The sequence below is a fragment of the Anas platyrhynchos genome, chromosome 5, assembly GCF_047663525.1.
Source record: "Anas platyrhynchos isolate ZD024472 breed Pekin duck chromosome 5, IASCAAS_PekinDuck_T2T, whole genome shotgun sequence".
In the NCBI taxonomy this organism is placed as follows: Eukaryota; Metazoa; Chordata; class Aves; order Anseriformes; family Anatidae; genus Anas; species Anas platyrhynchos.
This window is the reverse complement of record NC_092591.1, coordinates 15,035,393-15,061,007: the sequence shown is the minus strand read 5'-3', so window position 1 is coordinate 15,061,007 and position 25,615 is coordinate 15,035,393. Positions and strand designations below refer to the sequence as shown.

General features: G+C 38.4%; 1 protein-coding gene across 11 annotated transcripts in view; it reads left to right on the top strand.

Moving 5' to 3' along the window:
- TUNAR (transmembrane neural differentiation associated intracellular calcium regulator) overlaps window positions 1-25,615 on the top strand; it is a 159,986-nt gene that overhangs the window by 131,159 nt on the left and 3,212 nt on the right. For 4 of the 11 annotated variants that reach the window (XM_072038321.1, XM_072038323.1, XM_072038320.1 and 1 more), the window contains one exon: window positions 2,333-2,627. The exons of 3 other annotated variants lie outside the window; for them this stretch is intronic. In XM_072038321.1, the coding sequence (XP_071894422.1) occupies window positions 2,589-2,627 (39 nt within the window). In that variant the 5' untranslated portion in view covers window positions 2,333-2,588. Of the gene's footprint in view, window positions 1-1,563; window positions 2,156-2,332; window positions 2,628-6,328; window positions 6,438-25,615 lie in introns of those variants that run through there. 4 more of the 11 variants (XM_072038326.1, XM_072038327.1, XM_072038325.1 and 1 more) reach the window with 3 other exon arrangements.

The window sequence follows — 25,615 nt, the reverse complement described above, 5'->3', positions numbered from 1 at the left end:
GTTGATAGGAGTCTAAATGACCTTCACTTACTAAATCAATATTGAAATTCCCATATTCCTCTCTAAGCTGTACCAGGAGGATGAAGTAAACACTTGTATACATAGTCATATTGGATGAATTGAAAATGTTCTGTGATCTGTGTCAAACAGCAGCTCTACTAACTGATCTAATGGTCCTTGCTGAAGTTTAAATATACATAAAGCATCTAACTCTGCTAAGAAAATGAAGCTACAGTGTAGATCTTGCTTTATAAAGCATGAAAGCAGAGTGTGGTGGGGCTAAACTACTGTCAGAAAAGTTACTTTTACTTAAGATAACCTGTCCCCTTTTCACTGAGGCCCAGTGCTTGCCATTTAGATAGCACACGTGACCTATAGGTTGGAGTTTTTCAAGGGGAGAATTATCTGTCTATTTATGTGACTGCAAGCTAAGGCATTTCACATGGCCTTGCCCTTTAGCTTGTCCTATCACTATAACAGAAATAAAGAACTGATGTAGCTTGGGTCTTTGACAGTAATCACATGTGAGCAGTTTGGCCAAGATCTGATATTACACCTAGTACTGGATCCCAGGGGGAGAAATCCTGAGGCCTTTTCATTTCTTACATCTTACCTGGTCAATGGGAACACAGCTTAGTCAGTGTTGAGCAAATGCCATGATCTGACTAAGGATTTATCCAACACAAGAATATCTTGTTTTGGATACAGTTTGAGAAGTACTGTTTATGTTATGAAACTTATTTTGGGAACAAGGTATTTGGAAATGTCTTGTTTTTCAGTTTATTGAGCCACAGGAGTCAGCAGAAACCCTGCCACAAGCTGCAGTGGTCAGGTCCTGCTCAGGGTCTGTCCACTTGGCATCAACCTTGCAGAAGTCCTCTGCCGTTCCTCTGGGGCCATTAGCTGAGGCACTCTGGGATGAATCTCTCAGGGTCAGCTCCAGTTATCCACTTTTATGGGTCAAAACTAAATGGCGTCATTGTTGCTTTTCTCCTGTGAGTGAGTTAAATGAGACATCGGTGAAAACAATGGCAAGGTTATGTCAGAGAACTCCATTTTGCAGTCTCAGAGAAATAGTTCCAGGCAATTCCTCTGGATGGTAGCTCTGGCTTACTGCATACCTTTTCAGTCAGAGAAGTATTTGCTCTGTCTGAAATGCAACATGATAAAGAGGTCAGAAATAAGTAGTACATTTGCACTATTATCATAGGAACAGAGCTTACGTGTATGAAAGTAGCTTCAGCTGGAAGTTCAATTTTGAACCCATGCATTGGCATAACTAAGGGAGTCACCCATCATTTTAATGACATCTTTGCCTGGAGAACCAGAGGGTTAACCCATCTTTGGTTTTAAGCAGGGAACAGCACCTCCCCACTGCTTCACCCTGCTCCTGCTGTGTCTGGGTGGGTTTCCCAGGGTGGGGACTGCTGCTGGGGGCTTCAGCCATGCCACATAAAAGGGGGCAGCCCTCCTCTTTTCCCTGCTGCATTAGCAGTGGTTTCACCCTTTCCTTGCAAAGCTTCCCTATGGGATGGCTGAGGGCATCCTGGGGAGGGAGCAAGCCCAGGGAGGAGGAGGAGGCAGGCAGGGAGCTCTCTGAGCTGCTGCTGCTGCTGAAGCCATGCCGGAGTCGTCGATGTGGCTCCCCAGAGTTAGTTGCTCAGCAACCAGAATCAATTAATATGCTTTGCAGAAAGTGCAGGGGAAGCCCGTGCTGCTGTCAGTGAGAAGGCAGGAGGCTGAGGGTGACTCAGGATCCCACCCCAGCCTGACACCCATTCAGTCCCACCCCATCCTCTCCAAACCCTGTATTAGCTACCATTCTTTATCTCTTTTTCTTTCCTTACGATGATTTAGAGACTGTATCCCCAAATCCTTCAGGAAAGGCAGCTGCTTGCTTAAGAACTCCCCTGCTTCGAGGGTTTTGCTTTTAGATCTCATTTAGGGTTATTTCTCAAGCTTCCTCCAATGCTTTTCTAGAAATTCTAATGTTCATGTTAATTGGGAAGAGAAAGGGACAGCTGCTGCTTTGATCAGATCGTTTAAAAGATTCCTCAGCATGAGAAGGGTTGTTTGGTAGCACACAGTTGAGCAGCAGTAATGAAAATGCATCATGTGTGAACTGGGAAAGTTTTTGTCTCTTCCTTTATTACAGGTAATCAGCACTGCACATATGAGACCAAAGAGGTAGTACTGATTGTTGTGAAACACATAGGCAATAGAATAAATGAGGGGTTATTATTTTTTCCCCCTTTCTCTGCACAGAAATTTCAGGGCTTCAGTAAGGTATTCTTTTCTTTTTTTCTTTTTCTTTCTTTGATTTTCTTTGGAGTCCCTCTGATGACACCACGAATCTGGGAATGAAGAACTTCTTCATGCTGATTGGAAATGGCATTGCGGAGCTGAAACTTAACTGGAGGAAATATATCTCCTGAAGAAGAAAATATAATGCACTTTAAGGATCTGGCTTCTGGTGAAAAATTCAAGCCTAGAGAAAACTTGTCCGCTTTGTTAGGAAGAATGGGTTGGACAATTTTCTTCAATTCCACAGGATATCTGAGTGCCATGCTGAGCTTAATCTCTGCAGCATGCTCTGTGCTTCTCATCTCTTCCTGATGCACTGCATGGTAAGGCCTTTTTCTTTCCTTAATAATGATATTTCTGTTATGGTGAGAGCTAAAGATACTACCAATAATCACCTGAAAATTGAAAAAAATGTAAAATGCTAACAAAAAAACATTTTTCAGTATGGCTGTTTTCCAGGAGCAAGTGTTCTGATTACTGCAGCAGCTTTATAAGACCATTTCTGTCTTTTTCCCTTGCTTTTTGGCTGTATGTGTTTGCATGTGTGCACACCTGTGTTATCAGCTGCAGTTGGACTGGAAGTTTGGTAGCTATATTGTAGATATTTCCAGGTTAAAGGGGATGTTTAAGAATTTTCTCTGAAATTTCTATCTCTTTTTCCCTCCCTCCATTCCTTTCCTCTTGCCTCCTCTTCCTCTCTCTGTCTCTGTCTCTCTGGGGTCATGGTGCTACACCTTCCCTGCACCTCAGTTGTGTACTGACCACTAGAAGGCAAAAATAGTAGGGGAAATAAATCCTGTATGAACATAAGAATAGTTACAAATCCGTATTATCTGGATAAACAAAAGCTACAGAACAGTTTTCTGTGTCTGCTAGCTAATGCAAAATCTGCAGGTACAAAAGATTTATTTTTTTTTTCCTCACGGGAAACAAGTATCAAATGCAGAAACAGATCCTGGTTTTTGTACAGTGTGAGGCAGATCCTTTTACATGTCAGAAAGTCAAGAAAAAAAAAAGACCAATGTGAATTATGACAGTTACTTTTAATGACCTAAGTCATAGCAAAAGTAAGCAAACACAGTATGAGATGTTCTCATATCAAGTAATTTCTGTCATGTACTAGTGGGGTGTTAGGAATAATTGTAAATGAATTCAGTGAATGTTGCAAGATTTTGTTCATTAACAGCTGTAATTTGCCTTCATCTTCCTGGATGAGAGGTACTAGAAGAGTTCTAGGTGATGTTATTAGCTAAATTACCGACTTACCACAATTTAGGGTCATTATCAGGAAATTGCCAAGCAGATCAGGAATTATGAAGTGAATGAACTGAGACAGAACAGCTTAGCTTTCCAGAAAACCTAGTTTACTTGGATTCCTGTTTCGGTAACATAGGGTAGAACTAAAAGTTGTAAATGTGCCAATGGTAAATATATATTTTCTTCTCTGTTCTGGTTGATCAGTGAATTTGGAAGAGGGAAAGGTGACTGCCCCTTGAGGAGCAAACCATGATAAGGGCCTGCCCCACTCTGAGGGTGAGTCCTACAGGGCTTTACAGGGTTTGAGATGGGCCAGAAGTGGGCCTGTGTGGCAGGTGTCACAGGCACTCCAGCTGGGTATGGAGGTGATGGAGTCCTTGCAGCAGGTTCTGAGAGTGGGGAGGATGCAAAGAGCCAAAGCAAAACACCAAGCCAGGCCGGGCCAAAACACCTCTCATGAACTGAGTTTAAAAGCTTAAAACCTATTCAAAAAAAATCAAATTTTGTATCAGTTCCCAACACGCCTTCTCCTTTTGCAGCGAAGGACTTCATAAGGTAGTTTTTAGAGAGAGAATGGAAATGCAGCTTTTTAAAATCAGTGCAGCAGGAGGAAACTGAGATGATACAAGGATATTCCGGTAGCATGGTAGTTTTTCAGAATGGAGGAACAAGTCTGGATTGTGGGAGTAAAGGTTCAAAATATGTATACATGTACATTGAAGTACATTTTACTATCTAAAATGCACAAATGTTTTAAGAATTGATAAGGAAGACTGAGGAAGGATAAGAGAACTCAAAAATGTCATCTTCCAAACTCCATTGTTTAAAGAAGCTCTCACTTGTGGAAGTAGTCCTCAGAGCTTTTTATGTGAACAAGGACTGCATGCTAAATTTAAATTTTCTACTGCAAATCTCCCCTCACATCAACAGGTCTATTTCAATCAATGGGACAACTCATATGAGTAAGAACTACTCATGTGAATAAATTAGAAAGGGTTTTGTAAGACCTGTCTCTTTGATTGTCATGGCAACAGATTTATTAGGCTTCTGGCATAATTTGTAATTCCCTTCTAAACAGAATCATTTTTCCTTTTACTCATATGAATCCTTTTGCCTTGCAATTAGGACAAGAAAAATAGGTCAACTGCATTCTGAAAGATCGTACAACTGTACAGACATGTTGTTAGTGAAGAATTATCTGAGTATGCAAAGTTTACTTTTATTAGTTGTCTCCAAATCCAAGAGGAGTGTATTCTTATTGGAATCATTCATTGTTTTATTTATTTCTGTGACTGTATTAACATTGTTACTAGGTATTATTATCAACTTCCCTGAAAATTCATTAAAAAGAAAAATTTATATATCATTGAACCCATAAAAATATTCACCACTATTAAGTAAAAGGAGACTTACCACACTGTCTTCTACATTAAATATGTTCATTCTTTTAGTTAACGCATGACATTTAGCTCTTTTCTAGATCTAGAAACATGTTTATATGCAATAAAAGCCCAATTTGAAGTCATAATCATAGCAAACTTCCTAGAGAATATATATATAGTCATATTAAAACATCTGGATTTTCTTCCCCCATGCAATTTTCTGTGCTTATGGATGTCCATATTATTAGGATATATATTACATAAGTAATATTTCCTTTGTTGTACATTGTAGAGAACAGTTCATTTTCAGAATACAATATAATAGAAATTCTTTTGCATTCTTTTGGGTTATGCATTATGGAAGAAAGTAAAATACTAGAAAATGCAAACATAGCAGCCTTTAAAATGTGTCCAATACACTAATGCAGCAATAGGTTGTTTGTTTTTTTTCATTTATCCCTGTAATAACAACATACATATAGCAAGAACATTGATTATTTTCAAAGCACATGATTCTGAGAAATAAGGTTTTGCTCTTTGTCTTTAGCAGACATTTCTATCAATGATTTACAGAGACAGACCTCTTTCTTTTGTGTCATTTTTCATCATTTACTTTAAACAGATGAATAACAGCTGTATTTGGCTTTCTGTGAATTCTAAAGCAAGTGAAAATAATTTTGTTTTCTTTTGGATACTATTCAATAATGGTCTGATGCTTAAAACACGTTTAATTTCAATCCATTGAACTGTTTCATTGGATAAACTATGTGAATTAGAGCTTGAATCATCTGCATGATCAGGACAGTTATACTAAGCAATGGAAATACTTTCCGTACTTACAACAACTACTTCTAATCAAGAAAAATATTTTTAATAATACAACACACAAGAAATTCCTATACCTGGAATGCCTTGAGAGGTCTTGATACAAGATCCAGAAAAATCTGATTTTTTGCAAGGCCCACTAAAATAAAACAAACAAACAAAACAATAACAACAATAAAACTGAGTCTTAAGGTTTTATTGCTTAAACATAAATAGCCATGGAAAGAGCATTATTCTTTTAAGAAATTTCTGTTGATCAGCACCTGTGTTTTCCATAAACCAGGATAAAAAATTGAAAAGGCAAAGTTTTTTAAAAACTGAAAGATCTAAAAACTCATATGTAAGGAAATACTGATTTTGAAATGACCTGTTTCATTTTAACATTATTATTCAGACTCTCATTTTTGTAACAAGAAATTGCATATATGTGTGTTTTTTTCAGTGAAAGTTTACAACACTTAAAATCTCTCTCTCTCTTTTTGGTCAGGGATTTTTTATTATTTATTTATTTATCTTAACTGGATTTGTCATAGTTTCCCAATATTTATTGTCTCTTACAGGTCAGCTCTCTAATTGCAAGCTCCCTGAAGGGCCATCTTCAGCACTACACATTGTATATCCCTATATTGCTGATACTGAACATCAGTTCCTACCAGCTCTATGGTAGATGTAAGTTTTGATTGCAATTCCCTCTTTTAATTACTTTTGTATCTCCAGTAAAAAACAAGCCTTTATTTGCTGTGAGTTTTACAGATACCAGAGGAGGTAGCTTCTAATACAAAAACCTTTGAGAGGCCTTCAAAAGGCATACAAGCAAGGGGTAGAATTAATGAAGTATTAATATCCTTATTAAATAGGCAAGGAACTGAGGAACAAAAAAGAAAGAAATAAAAAAATGCCCAAAGCTATACTGGCAAGGAAGAGTTCTGAATTGAACCCAAATGTCCTCATTCTCAGTTCATCGTTGTCCCTGCAAGGTTGTTCTTCATTTTCTTCATTTTTGCTTAATGACTTGCATTTGGACTTTTAAGTTAATACTAGTTCAAGTGTCAAATGTGAAATTACTGATGCGTACTTCCTTTCCAGTGTGACACAGTTGTCCTAAAAATTCTTTTTTCTCTCCTGAGCTGTTCCGTTTGAATGTAACCATTAATTATGCAATTGATTTGCTACACAGGGGAAATATATCCTAAGTTGAAGAGAAAATTCAAAATATAAATATACTAAACATCCCATGCAGATTCAGACATGTACATGTGTATGTATCTGTTTATCCTGTCAGAATTTAAGGATAGCTGTGAGGGCTCTGTAATAGCTTTGAGGGCAGAAACAGATTTAAACAGAAAAAAATATATATACAGTTAAAACATAAAAAGGCTGATGATTTGTTTTCTAGAATTCACAGAGATCATTATGAAAACAACACTTGTTTACAGAAAGATGACACAGCGAATATGATACCTAACAGAAATTCTTATTAATGATGGTCTGACTTCTCTTTCCAAGCTAATCTTTCACCTTTTTTTTTTTTTTTTTAGCATATATGAGTATTTTAAGTTCAAACATATAGATACTTAAGAACTTATCATAACTTATCAATTCTTTCTTTCTTTCTTTCTTTCTTTCTTTCTTTCTTTCTTTCTTAAATGACAGCAACTAAGGGATCCAAATACCTATAAGGATATGAGCATGGGATTTATAACATTTGTATATTTCCTACAATATTAATAGATCAAGAAAGTAAATCTAATTATTATAATAAGGTAATCATTGAACCTCAAAAGGTAAGGTGTATTTTAGTTGGCTAAGGAAAATTGAAAAATAACCACAGAAGTCCATGAACATGAATAAAGAATTTGGTAATGGCCTCAGAAACAAGAGACATAGGGAAAAATACTTGATGAGCTTTGATGAGTAGGCTTTGATGAAACAAAAGCAAAATAGATAAACAATGTCTGGTGCAACTCTTTATGAGAAAAAGAATGGGAGAATGCCTATTGTTGCATTAGTTTTAAACCAAGGTAGATAGAAAACAGTGGTGTGACTAGAAAGCAGCATGGTCTTTGTGATTATAGATCATATCTTAACTGTTTGTTACCTGTTTAATGTGGAAATTAATGTGTTACATATCTTTAATATCTGACCCGAAAAATTGGGATTAATCTCTTTATAATATATGACCATCTGATAATATGACTCTAGATATTGAAAAGCATCATTTTCTCCTTAAGGTGAAAGTGTGACAAATTTGATAAGAAAATTTAGGACTTCACTTTGACACATGCTGAAACTTAGCAATAGTGTCTGTAAAGTGAGGTGCTACTGAACCAAGTTAAGAGTATCAGAAACTTCCCTTAAGGAATGCAAATTTGATGCTTGAAAACAAAGCTGTTTAACCTGTTGGACTCAGAAAGCAGATGGCAAGAATATTTATTGAGATCTGTAGCCTGTGTATTGGGATTTCTTTTTTACTTTATGCTTAAAACAAAAACTGCTTGAAAGGATTTTGTTCAGGTATTCATAGCAAATGTAACTTTTCACTGACTATAGAAGCAATAAAATACTTAACAGAAGAAGACAAGATTTTGGAAGAGCTTTTAAAGTATTCTTGAAAGTGCTTTTTAATGGATAACCACAATGACCCTTAGGATAGTACTGTTTCTCTGCTGCCAAATATAATACTTGTTCTCTACCGGCATTAAACAATGCTGGAAATCCAAGCTTTCCTTAGGAAGAGACTTCCTTTTCACTGATGTAATTTCTATTTGTGTTAGATTCCTGTGTTTTCATTCCACAACAAATGCTTTACATTGCATCAAAGTGCTTTGAAGCTTGGCACAGCTGGATGTGTTCAAAAAACGCTGCTACAAAAATGTATGGCAATCTACGTTGTACCTGCTCCTCTGGAGCCATTCTGAGATATTGCATATTATAAAGGGAACTGTGTTGTTGACGTGACTTTCTGTAACTCACAAGGTGTTTCAATGTATCATGTCACTGGAAGCATCCTAAGAGTGAAATGCAATGTACTTGGTAATATTTTTTTTTAATAGCACTAGCATATATGAGCCTGTTGAGGAGGGCTGGTCCATTACTTCTGCTCCTGATTGTGATCTCTCAATTCCTGCATCTGCTCCTGCATTTTCTTAATGAATTGTAAGGCATCATTGGTATCTTTGGCTCTAGTTGTCCCCACCCCAACACCAAAACCATGCAATGGATGTTTAATGCAGAAGGGCTCACAAAGCATCTGCTCCATCCGTTCATGCTTACCACAGAATAATTCCTGTCCTCCTCATTGAATTTTAGAAAGCTAGTAAGGAAAACTAGTGAAAACATATCTTCAGTGTTTCACAAGTGATAGACGAAAAGCATCACTAAAGCCTTATATTCCTAAAAATAGAAGAAAGTGGATAGATATTACAAACAAAATCCTACAACCATATACCTTTCTGATCTCTCACATGGCTTTCAGTGTATTTATGAGCACATGCAGAAGGCACACTAAGTGGACATCAGGGAGATTTTACCATCCGAAACACTAATGCTCCATACCTCACATCCTGTTCCTACCCACAGCCCTTCTCTGGAGCCTCTCCTGGAGGTGCACCATATCCCTGCAGAAGTCAAGTTAAGCATGAAGAGAGAAAGTCTTCATCCCTGCAGGTTAAGCAAGGGATTAGTACATGATGCAAATAGACAGAATCAATAAGCAATTTCTGTTATAAAACAAGGGAGACCTTCCTAACATCCATTCTTTAGCGGTAATCCCAAATATTTTTAACAAATTTCATGGATTATGTCTGATTCTTCCTCAGCCTTTCAGTGGCACCACCAAGAACAGGTCCCTCAGCTGTATAAATGTGTGCATAAATGGTGTCTCTCAGGTGGTTAAACAAAACAGACAGTACTCCTCATCAACCACTGCCATGTTTTACTTTCTGTCTTGGTCTGTGAGCTCTGACAGCATGGTCTCATAGCTTCTATCTGTCATAGATCCTCTCTACTCCTCACTACTAAGCCAAGTCCTTGCGCATGAAATTCAACTTTCATCTGTGTGCTAGCACAGGATAACTGCTACTGTTTTTAGAAATATAATCCATTGAAATGCAATGAGATGAGATGCTTTGGATATCTGCTTTTTTTAAGGAAATTGCGACCAGGTAGGAGTTTTCCACTTCAGCTGCTTTGATTTGCTTTACACTTTGGGTATGAAATACAGAGCATGAACACATATCCTCTGTGCTGGGGTAAGCGCTACCATCCTACTTGGTACTGTCACAGTTGGGCTGAATTGAAGAGGAGCCAGAAAATCTGTACTTTGGGTAGTCCCAGTTCCCCACAGACATGTGGCTGGGCTGAAGCTGCTATCTGCTTCACACCTCCATTTCCCAGCTGTGGAGGTACGAAGTCTTATCCCTTCTTCCATTTATATAAGATGTACAGATGCTGAGTTCTTCTAGAAACCAGGTTACAGAGTGATTCTACTTCCAGATCTGTTCAGCAGGGTGACTGAACCTTGCTTGTGTGTCCCAATGTGAGGATTAATCTGTTAATGTTTGTAAAAAGCTATGTAAATGCTCTGTATCATGCTGACAGGTCAAGTACTGTATTGCTCACTGACTGCTTCTCCTGACAGTTTAAGATATATGGCAAACAATGTCTATGCTTTCAGCTGATGTTCACTGATGTATCTTGACTGGCTTAACTCTCTCAGGATTTGGCCCTCCTTCTTTAGCTCACTGATGGGTGATACAACACAGATATGCAAGGCTGCTTTCCACATAACCTTGGATACAATAAATATGTCGATTTATGTTTGTGCAGGACTGTTAACTCAAAAGAAACCTCATGATTTTCCTGTAGCATGAGTGCAGTGCAGGTTCTGAAGGACACATGGAAAGCAAAGAGGGGAGCTAGAGCTCAGTTCCCTGCTTGGCTGCAGGCAAGGAGGCAACAGCAGAAGTTGCTTCTGCAAAACATTGACAAGGATGAGTAGCTAGTTTCACTGACTGCATTACCATGTACTTGGTCCTGTTATCAACATTACATATGGATTTTTTATGTTGATTTTTAGTATGAATGAATAATATTTTCATTATCTTTAATGATTTTTGCGGTTAGGGTAATTTTTCACTGATCTTTTCTTATGTCTCTATGGGTTTATCTGTATTTTCCTAAGCTGGAAAAAAATGCTGTGGCACACACAGGGTAGGGACTGTTCTCAGCACAAGCTATTACTAAATGAAAGCAAGACATCTAAAGGGAAGGGACTTTCTGTGAATCTTTGTTGTCATGCGATCCTCTTCTTTGAGGCTACTAATTCAGAGCTAATAATTCACTATGTGGGTCTTTTTCTGGGACTAGCAGGGATATGGGCTTGAAGCATATGCTAGCAGATTGGGTGATTAAGTTATGAAAAAGTATTTTTTGTTTCTGCCATGATTGCATGTCTGGGCAGCTTTTGTTTTTAAAGCCTGATCCAATTCCTGGTGGAGTCTGTGAGAATCATGCCACTGGTTTCTTTCACAGCTAGATCACACTACTGGCTGGTTCCACCATTGCCATCAGTATACGGTTGTCATGGTAGAACAAACTTTAGTTTTGTACCTTCTTTCTTTACCTGATTTTTAATTTAATTTTATATATATATATATATATATATATATATATATGTATATATATATACAGTTTCAGAATAACAACAGCCTGTATAAATATACCCAGCCTCCATTGATTTGGCTTAAATAACAGGCAGAGGAAAGATGGTAGGACACGGGCTTCGGGTGCATCTAATGGGTGTGGCAGGATGGTAGCAGAGGTTTCTGTTCTACAGGGATAGTACTTAGTAGCTGGTTGTACTTTTTGGGAGACTTCTGAGCCACCTGGCTGCGGTGGAGCCAGCTTGGGCATGGCTAAGTGCACAGCAGTCCCATGACTGCAGCAGAGATATAGCCCATGTCAGTTATAAATGACTGCAAGTTTGAGCAGGAATAATTTATAAGCCAGGTTTGGAAGATTTCAAATACCTTGTTTACTGCATTGTTAAAAAAATAAAAAAGGGTAAAATTATAACAAAACAATGAAGACCAAATAGCTGTAAATCTTCCTTAGATGAGATGTCTAGTAATATTCTAGCATTATAGTTTTGACAGCAAAATAACATAGAAAAACAAAAATTAGCATTTACAAGAAATCAGGAATGAGAAAAACAGAAGAAAGGCAATAGAGATTTGTACTAGGAAAGGGATTGTGGCTCTTGAGAGCAGGCGATGTGCCATCTATGAAGAGCAGTCATTTTTGCAAATCCCTGTTTTCCTAGTTAGCAATTACCACCTGGCAACAATGATGGAGAGGTAGCCCATACAGTGCTTTGCTAGGGTGGAAATCTGGTGCTTTAATAAAATGTTTGGTAGCTCTGCACAGTGTCCTCCTGCAACATATACCTGGGGAGAGAGTGCTAATGAACGAGGAGGTGGGAGATTTTGTTTCTCTGAGCCAGAATCTTTCATGATGACCATGCTCATGGCGGGTCCTACTGGGACCTCAGAGGCCCTACACTCTAATCTCCACCTGGTGCTTTGGCCATCCAGCCATCCTGCCTGTGAGAGTATGTTTGCAGATATAAAAATGTTATCACAAGCATGGTGTGGAATTATTTGTCCTTAACTGGATGTGAAGAGTGTTGAGGGTAACACAGTCATCACGCTGGTGGAGCAGTTATCTTTGAAAAAGCTATTCTGTTCTTATTTATTTGCAAATACCTGTGTTTGGTGAAGTGTTGTGCATTTGTAAGTTGTGCACATTTTCGCCTCGGTAATGTATACTTTAGCCCAGGGGTTTAGCCTTCCAGTGAAGAAAGGACTGGAAAAAGGATGAAGGAATTGGAAGTAACTGGGAGAAAAAGAGTAATGAGCTTGGGAAGGCAGGCTCGGGAGTCCTTAGAATGTTTGTTTTCAGAAATAAAACAAAAAATGTTCCTGGCTACAGCAGGCTTCCTGAAAAAATGACAAAAGTAATCTCTTATCCATAAAATAGATTATTCTTATAACTGGAGTCTCTCTTACTAACCTATACAAAATGGAATGTGCAGGTTTAAAATCTGGATGCTAGCATAGGTTCTGCTCTGATTATAGTCAAAAAATGTAGGCAAGAGTAATTAGGATGCAGGCAGATTTGCATCCCCTAGACAGATTTTCAAATAACAAAATGAATATAAATATTGAATCTATGGAAAGAAAATGTCCATTATTAAAATCAAGCCACAAGTTTGCACCATGAAAAAGCTTTCTTCTTTGACACAGCTGTCAACCCCACTGAGATTTTAAATTGGAGTTTGTCTAGTGTAAATCTCAGTTTCTATTTAAAAGGCAAAGTCAGAAACATTAAACTTTTGTCTTGGGTTTTTAAAATACAGGAAAGCTAATATAATTGCTGTACTAATGTAGAGTTATGAGCTTTTAGGCTCTCCAGTTTTTGGCAAAGAACAGTTACGTCTTTTGATTCATGGGATAAGATATTTTGTTATATAAATTTGCCATACACTTCCTCTTCAAAAAAAAAAAAAAAAAAAAAAATCATCCTTTCCTCTTGCCTGGACCATTTGGCATGTCTATACGGTTTGTAACTCACTCTAGAGCTGGCTGCATTTCAGTAACCAGTCACTTTTCAGAGTTTCTGTATGAATTACTGGAGTGTGTATAGCATCTGGAGGTCTAAGGAGTTGAAAGTATGTTTCAAATATCCAACTGTAACTTGAAAGGGTTCCTAAGACCCGGAGTCAGGTGTAACAATGAACTGTCTATGAATAAGGCAGTGACTACACCAAGCTCTACAGAAAAAGTCTCTGGTTGACAAAAGGATGTCCCCTGTCAGACCCATGGCATAGGCAACCCGGATTCCAGATTCAACATATAAGAGTGGTTTTAGCAGGTGACATGAAGTACAACCCTGTGAGAAAAACAACGTTCAGCTATGTCAGCTGTGTCAATGACATTTGGGAGAAGCTAGGGTGTGATAGAATATGCAAAATAGAGCTTAGAACTGAGTTCTTAAGTTAGACAGGCTTGTATGAATGCTGTTAGCCAGCTGGGAAGTCTTTGGAGAAAAATGATTTCATCAAATGAAAATCTTTGGAAGGTTTCTTCTGTATCTGGAGCAAATGGGGAGGAATTTAGTTTAAGGATGTTTTTCTGAGTTTTGTTAATTTATTTTCATTCATCAATGACATTGATTAACACTGCATTGACAGGACAATGTCATTCTTAATGCTTTATTCATCTCCTTTAGCAAAACAATATGAATAATAGCTAACAAAGGAAATCTGCATGTTATTATTATTATTTTATTTATTTATTTATTTATTTATTTATGGTCTTGGCATCTCTAGAGCCACAGATTAAATACAAGTGCTTAGTGACCTCCTGCCCAAGAGTGTAGGGTTTATGGGTGGATCTTCTTCCATGGCTGGCGCTTGTACAGTGCGTAATCTAAGATGACAGTGACCCTGGCAGCCTTATGGGAATAATATTTTCAGCAGAATGAATTGTTCTTGAGTGGTTTCTTCAATGTACTATGCTACATGCCTGAACATTTTTTTCATCATCTTGAACATATGTTCTAAATTTCCTCTCTGCTCTTTTTATTGTATGGTTTTGATTGTAGCCAACAGCAAAGGTCAAAAGACATTTTACTGTTTCTATTTCTGTGTTTCTGTTAAGCTGAATTAAATTGTTGGTGCTGTAAGTGACTTGTTAAAAAGCTTATGCTGCAAGACTTCAACTGGTATAAACTGAAGCTGAGCTGCATCAGTTTAAACCAGATGGTCCAGAGAGACAATGTGGTCCAAAGGATAGGGTACTTACTGATCTGGAAACTGAGAAAAATATTTTGGCTCCCTGGAGCTTCAGTGGGCAGCTTCAGGAATTTAAATATTGTGTTGTATATTACTCTGTCTATTTTTGTTTGCTTTGCTTTGTTTCATTTTGTTTTTCTGGATGTGTGGTAGAATGACCTTGAGTTTTAAGGTACATTGAACTTTCGATTTCTCAATCATGTGGTCTTATTTCTTTTCCATCTAATATTAATCAGTAAAGCTGTAAGTTCAATTTAAATTATAGATAGGTTCTGATATCATAATATCTAGGTGATCAGATCAATTAATTATGTTTGCCACTGTTTATGAGTTGTAGAAGTTATGATTTCTTAGTTCACAGTTGAACCAGCACTGAGTTGTGTACTTCCAGCAGGGTTCCATTACGTTCCTACATGGAATACATGTAGGAAATATATGTTTCCTACAGTGAATCCAAGAGAATTTCTTGGACAATAAGTGATTCAAATCACAATTTTCAGGTTGACCTAATATTTATTTATTTATTTGTTTGTTTGTTTATTTATTTTAATTAGTTCTCAAATGGCTTTTGGAGATATTTGACCCAATGTTTTTTTTTTTTTTTTTTTTTTTTTTTTTTTTTTTTGTTGTTGTTTGTTTGTTTGTTTTTGATTGTTTTTGTTTTTGTTTTTTGTTTTGTTTTTGTTTTTGTGGTGGTGGTATTTTTGTTTGGTTTGGTTTTAGTCCAAATATGTGATTCATGAAGTCTTGTCTTTTTCTATCCCTAGAATTTACTTAAATGGCATGAAACAGCAATATCTGAATAACACTTCTATGATTAGTGCTCATTTCCCAGTTTTGTTTTGTGATTGAATCTCTTTCCTCTCACCAGAGCCTGAAGAATGTTGTCCTAATGTAGGGCTGCCATCTTCCTTGGGTTTTAGCTGGCCACAAGCTTCTTTTTTTACTGGTATGCCCATTGCTCCAGTTACCCCAGCATACCCTGGCACTTCTTTACAGCATGAAATAGGAAGAAATGGGTAAACATCTCCCTAGAGAACCATTTGGCTTTAAAAATATGAGCAGAGCCAAACAGATACTTTACAAATGTGAGTAAAGTATCTTAACTGAGAAAGCATCAGTCCTATAGGGATGGCATAACAGATGTTAGAATAGAAAAGAGGTCTAGAAAACAGGTCTGTGTGAACAAGTAGAATATTTTGGACAACAATTCATAAAAAGAATAACTCTTTGTTTTGAAAACTAAGTTGAAAGAATCATTACCAACTTACTGTTTATAGACATGTTGCTATTTATCTACTTATTACGCCAGTTTGATGAGATAGTGCTCTCACTATGTGTTATAAAGACTCTACAACTTACACACAATCATTTCCAATGACCAATTTTGTATAATTCAGGTATTATGAATATTTCAATTATTGTTACCAGACTATTTATTGCGAGCAATATTTTTAAAGAATCTATTATATGTTTAAAAAAAATCATGGCTAAATTTGGCTCTCAATTCTAGAGGTATAAATCTGGATTATCTTTCCTTTTAAAAATAATTTTATTCAATTTCATGAACAGAATTTGGCTTGGTGTTCATCAAAGAAAAATATAGAAGAATATACATTTATCTTCCTAAATCCTTAAGAAGAGTTACCAATATGCTACTGAATACTCTTAATGTAAGAAAACAATGAAATATTTTCAGTTTTCTGTATGAGGTTATGTTTTTGGTTTTATTCACATTTATATAGACTTTGTTTTAAATTACTGGCACTACATTAGGGTATGTCAAGATGCATCATATAAATAAATACAACTTGCCATGACCTTGAGGCAACATGATGTGTATGTTGCATTATATTAGCTATCCAAACATGTTCCTTATATAATACAGTATCCACTTCAGAGAAATAGCATGGGTGGTTATACATACTGTACAGAAGACTTAAGCAAATCTATAGCCAGGCCATCATATAGCCACCTTCGGCTACTCACTTCAACCTTTCAGTATTTTTCCCCCCACTTTCAAATACATTGTTCTGTTTCAATTTTGTAAGCTTCTTGGGCTAGGTATAATTCTTGCTGTCTGTATCTGGTTTCTAGCCCAGACATCAGCAGGGGTTGCCGCATGCTGCTGCGATATAAATGACTAATGATGATGATAAAAGGTGTGGGAGTTGGTTGCCTGCAGTATTATCCTACTTTGCTAACTTTGTTTTAGAAACTAGTTACTTCCTCTAATTATCTGCTTTTTTATCAAAATTAAGTCTAACATTTTTAAAAAGTCAAGGCATTTTCAGCCACCTCACTTTTGGAATGTCCAACCCAAGACTTAGAAAAAAGCTTTGAAATTTTAGAGTTTGGATAGTGCTGCTGCCATGGTGTCAGTAGCCAGTAGCTGCACAGTAGCCAGTGCCAGGTGCCTGAGAGGCAGGCTATTGGCACCTTTAAGTGTCAGCTGCAAATGTGTCCTAAAAAAGGCATTCAATAGGGAAGTGCTCTATTTTAAAATTTGGGCTGATATAGGTAATAATTACACACAAAACAGCATGTGAAGAGAACATTATCAAGGTTGCACAGCTCAGCAATTGAATCTAAGAAATGCTGCAAGTAAAACCATCTCTACTCCATAAATTAGCCACCTTGCACAGGTGCATCGGTCACAGACTATTTTTGCACAGGATCAGAGACTCGCTTGGTGCGCAGAATAGATGACACTGTTTGTGAATTCAGTACTTGCTTTTCTTTTCACTGTTCGATGCATAGGTCAAACTTTGCTGTGAAGGCAAAATTATTTCTCACTGGCGTATTCCATGGTGTTCCACAGTACAGGTCCTTGCTGTGTGCAGGTGTTGACTTACTTACCTTTACAGTGCCTTACTAACAGTACTGGGTGTCATTACTCCCTTGTTCTGGTGGTAACCTGAGGCAAAAAAGAGCAAGTTTACAAGCATCCACAATTGTGGTTGCTTAATTTATTTGTTTGTTTGTTTGTTTGTTTTGTTTATTGTTTTTTTTTTTTTTTTTGAGTAACTAGCAGTACATACTGCAGTTTCCTTGTTTCTACTGCAATCGCCAGTGCTCACCACTCCACATATTTAAGCCTCCAGGCCTTATAAGTATACAGAACAGGGTTGCAGCACTGAAAAGTGTGGTGTCAATGAGCTGTCCCCTTCCTCAGGGCAGCATCTCACTTCTGTAGACAAAAGTCTGTTGATCCTTTTTGCACTCTCCTGCCACTTTTATATTCTGCATAAAAAAAAAAAAAAAAAAAAAAAAAAAAAGCCTACAAACAAAATCTTTTTTCTTTCCTCTCCTATGGGAAATGCACTGTGTACTTAGTGAAGCTGGAATTTGGTGAACAAAATAGTGTTTAGCTATAACCTACCTGATAACACATAAACAGAAGGAGGCTGAATTCATACTGGATCACCTTTAATTGTGGCATTTTTGAATGGTCTCTGCAAATTAATTACACAGAGAATTTATTTATTTTTGAAAAACAAAGTGAAAATATTGTGCTATTCAAATTGCCATGTTGAAAACCATCAATATGTCATTTCAACCTATTAAATTGCTGCATGGATCATTTAAGCAAAGAGAGTAATTAAACACACACAAAAAAAAAAATACAATAGAGGTAATTTCTTTTGTAAAATCTATCAATTAAAAAAAAACATGTTTTCAGATGCACTAGACCTTCTCCAGTATTTATACCAGGCCATCTCAGCTATAACAAAATTACCAATGCAGTTTTTGCTTCAAAAGTGAAGATACTTGAGTATTTTACAGAAACAGTTAGTAGGTTTATATATGGCTAAAACAATAAGTTTCCAAGCATCATCCCTGTAAACAGCAAAACTAGATGAATTTTTTCCCCCAGTATTTCCTCTGTAACAAAAATAAATTCACACCAGATGGTTACAATTTTAAAAGTTTTATATATGTAATATATATATGTATAATGTATTATATATTTTTTATATCTTGTATATATATATTGTATATATATAAATGAATGTAACTTTCCTAAATCAGAAAGTGTTAGCTAGAATTTTTTTCCCTTAATCTAGCTGTAACTAATTTTTAGAATAAACATAATTGGAAGTAAAAATGAGATATTAGACTTCCTAGATAGTTCTTGTACACACAAACTAGCAGCTCCTTTCCAAAGAATCTCAAGTGTTATACTCCTCAAGGTTTTGGATGATGTTCCAGTACATTCTTGTTTTTTACGGAGAGGTCACTTCCGAGCTCTGTTTTGAGGAACTAATTTTAAGGGCAGTTCAATCCACTACGGGCCAAATGATCATCTGGTCTTGGCTGAATTTAGAGATATTAAATAGCCAAAGAAAGACAAATTTGTGTAACTTTTCCTCCTTGTAATATTTCTTAAATGTCTTCTGAAGCAGCTCAGTTTTCATTCCAACAAGCTGTGGTGTGAGGGCAGCTCTTCAAATTGCTTATGACAGAGGTTATGTGCCTTTTGGCAGACAGTGAGACCTGTCCTTTACTGATGTTTGAGTATTGTATTTTACCTTTTACAGGGCTACAGCTTATTTTTGCTCCTAAAAGAGAGCCCTGGATATGCCCTTGAAATAGAAAATGAAGTGTTGAGATCTGAAACTGAGATACTTTAACATTTCATTCCTTCATCTAGCTGTTTCAGCTAATGCTACATTTGTCTGGACAAAGATTTAAATTTGAGGGCTTTTAACAGTTTTCTTTTTCTTTTTTTCTTTTTTTTTTTTTATTTCTTTCTTGGAATGGACAATAATATGAATGAACTCTGCAAAACAACACTATATAAGTTAGGACTCAAAGATTCCTCTGTATTGATCTATGAATTGATATCCATAAGATATATGCAGGGTAGATATCGGAACGTGTTAGCTTCCAGGGATGGTTACCTGATCATTATGATATTCTTCTTTTTTAAGCTCAGGAAAGATGGGCAAACAACTAAGAGAGAGCTCTGACTTTTAACTTCAAATCTTTCTTCCCTTCCCTTCCCTTCCCTTCCCTTCCCTTCCCTTCCCTTCCCTTCCCTTCCCTTCCCTTCCCTTCCCTTCCCTTCCCTTCCCTTCCCTTCCCTTCCCTTCCCTTCCCTTCCCTTCCCTTCCCTTCCCTTCCCTTCCCTTCCCTTCCCTTCCCTTCCCTTCCCTTCCCTTCCCTTCCCTTCCCTTCCCTTCCCTTCCCTTCCCCTCTGTTGGTCCAAAACCCCTTAGCATAACTACAGAAGGCACAGAAAAGGGCAAGAAAGATAATCAAGAGCATGGAATGGATTTTGTGTAAGAAACAAATAGACAAGGATTTTTTAGCCTTGAAAAAAGATGACTACAGGGATATTGTAGGAGATTTACTGTATTCTAGGTGGCCTGCAGAATAAAAAACAATTATGCACTGTGTCTCAAATTACATAATTAGGAATCAAGTAGCAGGTTTAAATAACAAGTGGGTGCTTTTGCAGATATTCCTTAATTATCTTCTGAGCTCATTGCTAGAGGATACTGTATAGAAAAATAGAAGTTGACATGAGTTCATAAAGAAATTAGACAAATTTAGAGAAAACAGATCTATGAAGTGGCATTAAACCCAAAGATGTTCCCTTGGGCAGAGGAAGTCCTTGACCTGCAGATTTTTGGACTCTTGTTAGGTACGGGGGTGAGCATTACTGCATGCTCACACTGTGCACATTTGGCATCAGCTAATGGCAAGGGGACACTCGGTTAGCCAGACCTTGGTCTGGCTCCATTTGGCTACTTCTATTCCCATTAGCACCACAGCAGGTTTGACCAGCATGTAGTGGACATCTTACAAGGCAGTCCTGGGAAATCTGCACTGTGGCTAGCTCTGTCTGTCTCTTCCCCAATGACGGAAGAAGAAGTGGTGAGACAAAAAAGACCAGCTTGGGGCTGGTGTTTGGTTGCTCTTCTCCTTCCCCATTGCAGCTGCCGCTTCTGGGGAAGGAGCCCCTTGGGCTCTGCAGGACAGGGCTCAGCAGATGGTAAATGAAGGTGAAACCTATGGGATCTCTTCCCACCATTGTGTCCATGATATGTAACTATTATATTTCAGCTCTGTTGCTGTCCTGGAGCTTCTATCTCCTGGCTTTTATCTCCAGCTCCATGTTGAGGTCAGCTGCACCAGCAGCCTAAGTGCAGTCATGCATCCATATGCCAGCCATGAACATAGTCCCTCATCCTCAGGAGTTAAACTGTCTGCTAACAGCAGAGCAGTAAATTGTCTGAAAATTGAGCACAGGCATTGTCAGTTGCTTTTTTAGAGCTGGTGCATTTGCACTCATTGCAGATGGATTCATGCAAACAAAAGAAACATAGACCCTGTCGTTGTCCCTCTGTTCTTGCTGATAGAGGGTACCAAGGATTGACCTCAGGAATGGTGGGAAGGCAGGAATACTTTTCTGACTCAAAAGGTCTGAAAAGAAATACCGAGTATTTAAGAGGATGAAAATAGCAAGAGTGTGCTGCAGTACCAGCTGAGAGTCAAACACTTCTGCTTCTGAGCATTATCACCAAGCAACCAAGCACAGTGCTGTGTATCAGGAAAATGGATTGTGAACATGAAATAGGCCAGTCTAAATCAATGAGAATTACACTGAAATTTCACCACTGTTTGGGCCAACCCAGAAAATTCATCATCTCTGGCTTCACGAAATGTGGAGTTTGAGTCATAGATGCTTCCAGTACTGTTTAAATAATTTTAAATGTTAGTTTTCATTCAAAGAAACTTTGTTCTTCATAGTGCATCTCACATCAAGAGGGAGAAGGATGGGTTAAAGGGTGGTCTTTGTTCAGGTTTGTTTCTTTCACAAACTGCAACTCTTGAAGCTTTATGAATCCTACTATGGGAGACCTTGCTGCAGGTGGAGCTGAAGGCTATTTGTGCATCTGTGGATAGCACTCTGCTCACAGGCAGTAAAGGAGAGTCTCCAGCAGTAGCTCGGTATTTATGAATCATTATTCTGCTACAAATTATAGCTTTGTTTGTAAGATAGATATGCTAATATTCAAAATATCCAGTATCTTTATGATAGAGCTTAGGTATCCTCAGCATGTCAGGATTGCCCATGGTCCCAGAGACCAAGGAGAAGGAAGGAGAGGAAAGGCAAGTCCTTCATCTCTACTGTGTCCTGAGCCACCTGGGGAATAAAACTCACTGCCAGACTGACCAGAATGAGCTCTGTTAATGCATTGCCTATTTGAATTCTGTCCTCTCTGAATAACCTCATTGCTGCTGGGTGCCCTCCTTTATTCCAGAGGAGGTCTCACATTGCTGAGACCTTTGGAGATATCCTGGCTGTGGTGCTATAAATAGAATGTGTTTCCCACTGACTAAAACCTGCCAGCATAGCAGCAGTCTGACGTGGATTTGCTTTTTTGCTTGAAGGCTACGTAAGTGCTTGTGTCCTCTCTCTGCTGAGACGTCTCAGCTTCTGGCACTGGTTTCTCTGCTCACTACTGGGGATATATTTTTGAACTTGGCTCACATTTCTGATTTTTTTTTTTTCTCTATAAGGAACACCTCTCCCTGGGCATTTTTCCATGCCTCCCCTCCCCTCCCTTTGCTTTTATTGCAGGTCTCTGTTTTTCTCAGGTATTCTGACTGTTACTCTGTAATAGTTTCTGCTCATCCCATTCGTCTGCCATTATACATACTGCACGCTGTCTGTGCAAGCTGCTTTGGCTGAATGGACTTTTAGTGAAGCTTTTTTATGGTCTCAAAGCTGCTGCCTTGCTTTTCCTTCTCTTGGCCTTATCTTGCATTCACATGATGCCTTTCAGTTCTCTGAAACCCAGCTCTACAAATAAACACAGACGGGTGTCCCTGCACCTGCTGATACTTCTCTGAGCAGGTCTCGACTGGTAGCTAATAGCACGATGTGTAAGTGGGGATTAGGAGGGGACTTATCCAGTCAAAATGGTACAAGGATTGTACATGGGTACAAAGTCATCACAGAAGTGAAAAAATGACAATGTAATCCTTAGAAAAGGACCCTGGGGTTGCTAACACACTTAAATGTATCTGCTACCGTTGCCTTCCTCCCACAGACCACTAGCAGCAATGCAGTATCTGTTCAGATGCCCTGCTCAGCATCCTGCCTAGGGGCTGTCTAAGATCTGAGCTGAGCCCGCAGCTTTCCTATGCCTGCCCTTGGAGGGAAATGAGGTTAAAAAACCTTGTTAAGAGGAAAGGAACAAACCCTCAGGAACAAACCCCCACTTGCTGTGATGTACATGTGGGATTGAACCCTTGAGGAGCCTCTCCTCCCTCCTAGGTAACTCAAGCACTTCTGTGTGAGATAAGGGAAAGTGTCAGCTCCAGCAGCAGCTGAACTCACGTTCTGCTTTGTATGATTTCTGTGCCCCATTCAGTTTGCTAATCAAAACAAGTTTCTGCTGTGTTTCTTATCCCTGGAGGGTGGAACTATCCCCAGAAAATTAAAGCTCTCTTATCTGTTAATGTGTCATCACAACTAATAGCCTGGGGACTGTAAACAAGTTTAAATATCAAAACAATTTGGCTGGTGATTGTCTGTGATTATGTATTAAGAATACAAAATTCGTGCCTGCTGATATTCAAGCTAGATTGAAGATGAGGAACCAGATCCTCAGCTGCTGTAAATGGAAGGGGCTGAGCCGAATGCAGGAGAGAGGCTGCTCTGTGCCAGCTCACCACTGAACCCTGGTAGCTTTGCAGATTTCCTTCTTGCCTGTCAAAGCACGAGGTCATGCACACCAGCATGGTGCTGGTAAGGAATGCTGAGGGCCCCCTGGACTATCCTCCTTACATGTTGGGAGCTCTGTTTCTGCTGCCTGTGCCCTCAACTCCCAGCCTCCTGGGAAGCTTTTGAATAATGACTGAGAACTGAAAGGATTTCAGATTACAAAACTTTTTCAAGAGCAAGTCAAGGTGCCAGCATGTTCAAAAGCTGTCAAATATATCAGGGCAGGTACTTCACGAGGGACATGTTTTGTATCTTCGATGTGACAAACATACAGCAGTTAGACAACAAACGTGAGCTTGCTGCTGCCTTTTCCAAAGCCCTGCCAGTACCCCATCACCTTCAGCTGGCTTACTGCTCATGCTGAGAGTGAGGAGACAAGGAAGGGTTATTTCCTCTTGCTAGAAATGTTTTGTCTAGTCCACTGGGCTGCTTGCAATGACAGGGGTGTGTAACAGGTCCTGCAGATTTGTGGAGATGTAGAGGGTGTATTTTATAGGACTGTTAGATTTGAATTATTTCATGTTAACATGAAAACTCTTTTGAAAGTACCTGTATGGTGTCACTATTGCTATGGTTCATTTTCTGGTGTAGACTGGATAATTCTTCAAGGCATCCTACAGATGAGAAACTGAGGCAGGGGGAAACAAAGTGGATTTCCCCTAGATACGTAAGTCAGCAGTAGCTCAAGAAGATGAATATCAGAGATCTGTTCTAACCACTGAGCTGTTCTTTTTTTTCCCCCCATGCAATGAAGAATACATGGAATACATACCTTTTCAGGTATATCGTTTCAGAATATACATCTTTTCAAAAGACCGATATCAGGTTAATGACGAATCTTGCAAAATGAAATAGGAAGCGCATTAATTTTGATATGACAGGAGAGCACTTACCTAATCAAATAGTACTTGAATTAGAAGAATAGTTATTAAAGAACTGGTAATTCTAGTGTTCACTATCATTCCTATCTCTATCAGCAGTTCTGGTAAGGAGAAAGAGTGTTTCTGACAAGCCTGAAGTCCCATCAGAAAAACTATAAAAGGAGCAATGTGTCGAAAGAATCTTAAAACATGAAACAATGTCAAATAAATTAAATCAATTTTCAGAAGAGAATAATAAAGGCTGGGAAAAAAAAAATCTTAATTAGGGTAATTAAACTGAAACCACCAACAACTATTTTCCCATTAGCAAAAAATACCCACAAAACCCAGTCAGCCAAAATTCCCCTCTGAGCACAAGATCTGTGAAGGTGAAAGGCTTGAGTCTGGTATCAGGAGAGTGTGCCTTTTCTCCAAGGTCAGCCCATAAATGTAGAGAAGTAATTTTGATTCTGATCTCCTCACTGTTCAAAGTCAAAGCTCACCTTGATTTCAGTGGTGCTATATTTGGCAAAGTACTCATATAATAGTATTTGGTCCCAGTCTTTTCCTGTTTGAATGCTAAGCACCTGTTACTCACGCCTGTTGTGGTCTCTGTTGTAGTTTAGGGGAGGTATAAAAGAGCAAGTAATGTGGTCCCACTGGAGCAACCCATCCACTAATGGTGCCAGCATCCACATTACAGCTGTTTTGGGGCTTATACTTCAGACCAGCATTTGCCTGGGGGTTTGTGTTCCCATGGATTGAAATTCCCACTGTTTTTTGTAGCATATGGGGAGCACATCTTTGGGTATAGTTTCATCCAATAAAGATGCAGTTCATGAAGTTTCCAGGCTGCATTGTGGAGAGAGACAAATACAGCATGTAGGCATGGCAGGAGCAATCTGTCAGAGGCTGTTGGAGACACAACCTTCAGTAGATCGTGCTGTGCATCAGCCCACTCTGCGTTTGTTGCCACCTCATTGCTTTCCTGCTCCTCCATACTCATCATGCCCCAGTCGTCTGCTTCTCCACGCACACTTCACTGAATCACACCAAAGACCTTTCCCCTTGGTTAAGACCCCTTACTGTAATAATCTGAGTTGCATTGGTGGTGTTCAGATTTTAAACTACTCAATATCTCCTTGTTGGTAATCACAACCTGAAAAGAATACGAAAGTGATTGCATGACCTCAGATCAGAAACTGTGCACCCTGGGGACCACTCTCTCACAGAAGCCAGCAGTGGGTGTCTGGAAAGATTTTAATATCAAGGTGAGGAGGTAGTGATACCTCCACACAATACTTACACAGCTTCTAAAAAAAAATAAAAATAAAATCATCACTCAAGGACTTACTAAGCCAGAGGGTTTTTCTTTATATTTATTAGCCTT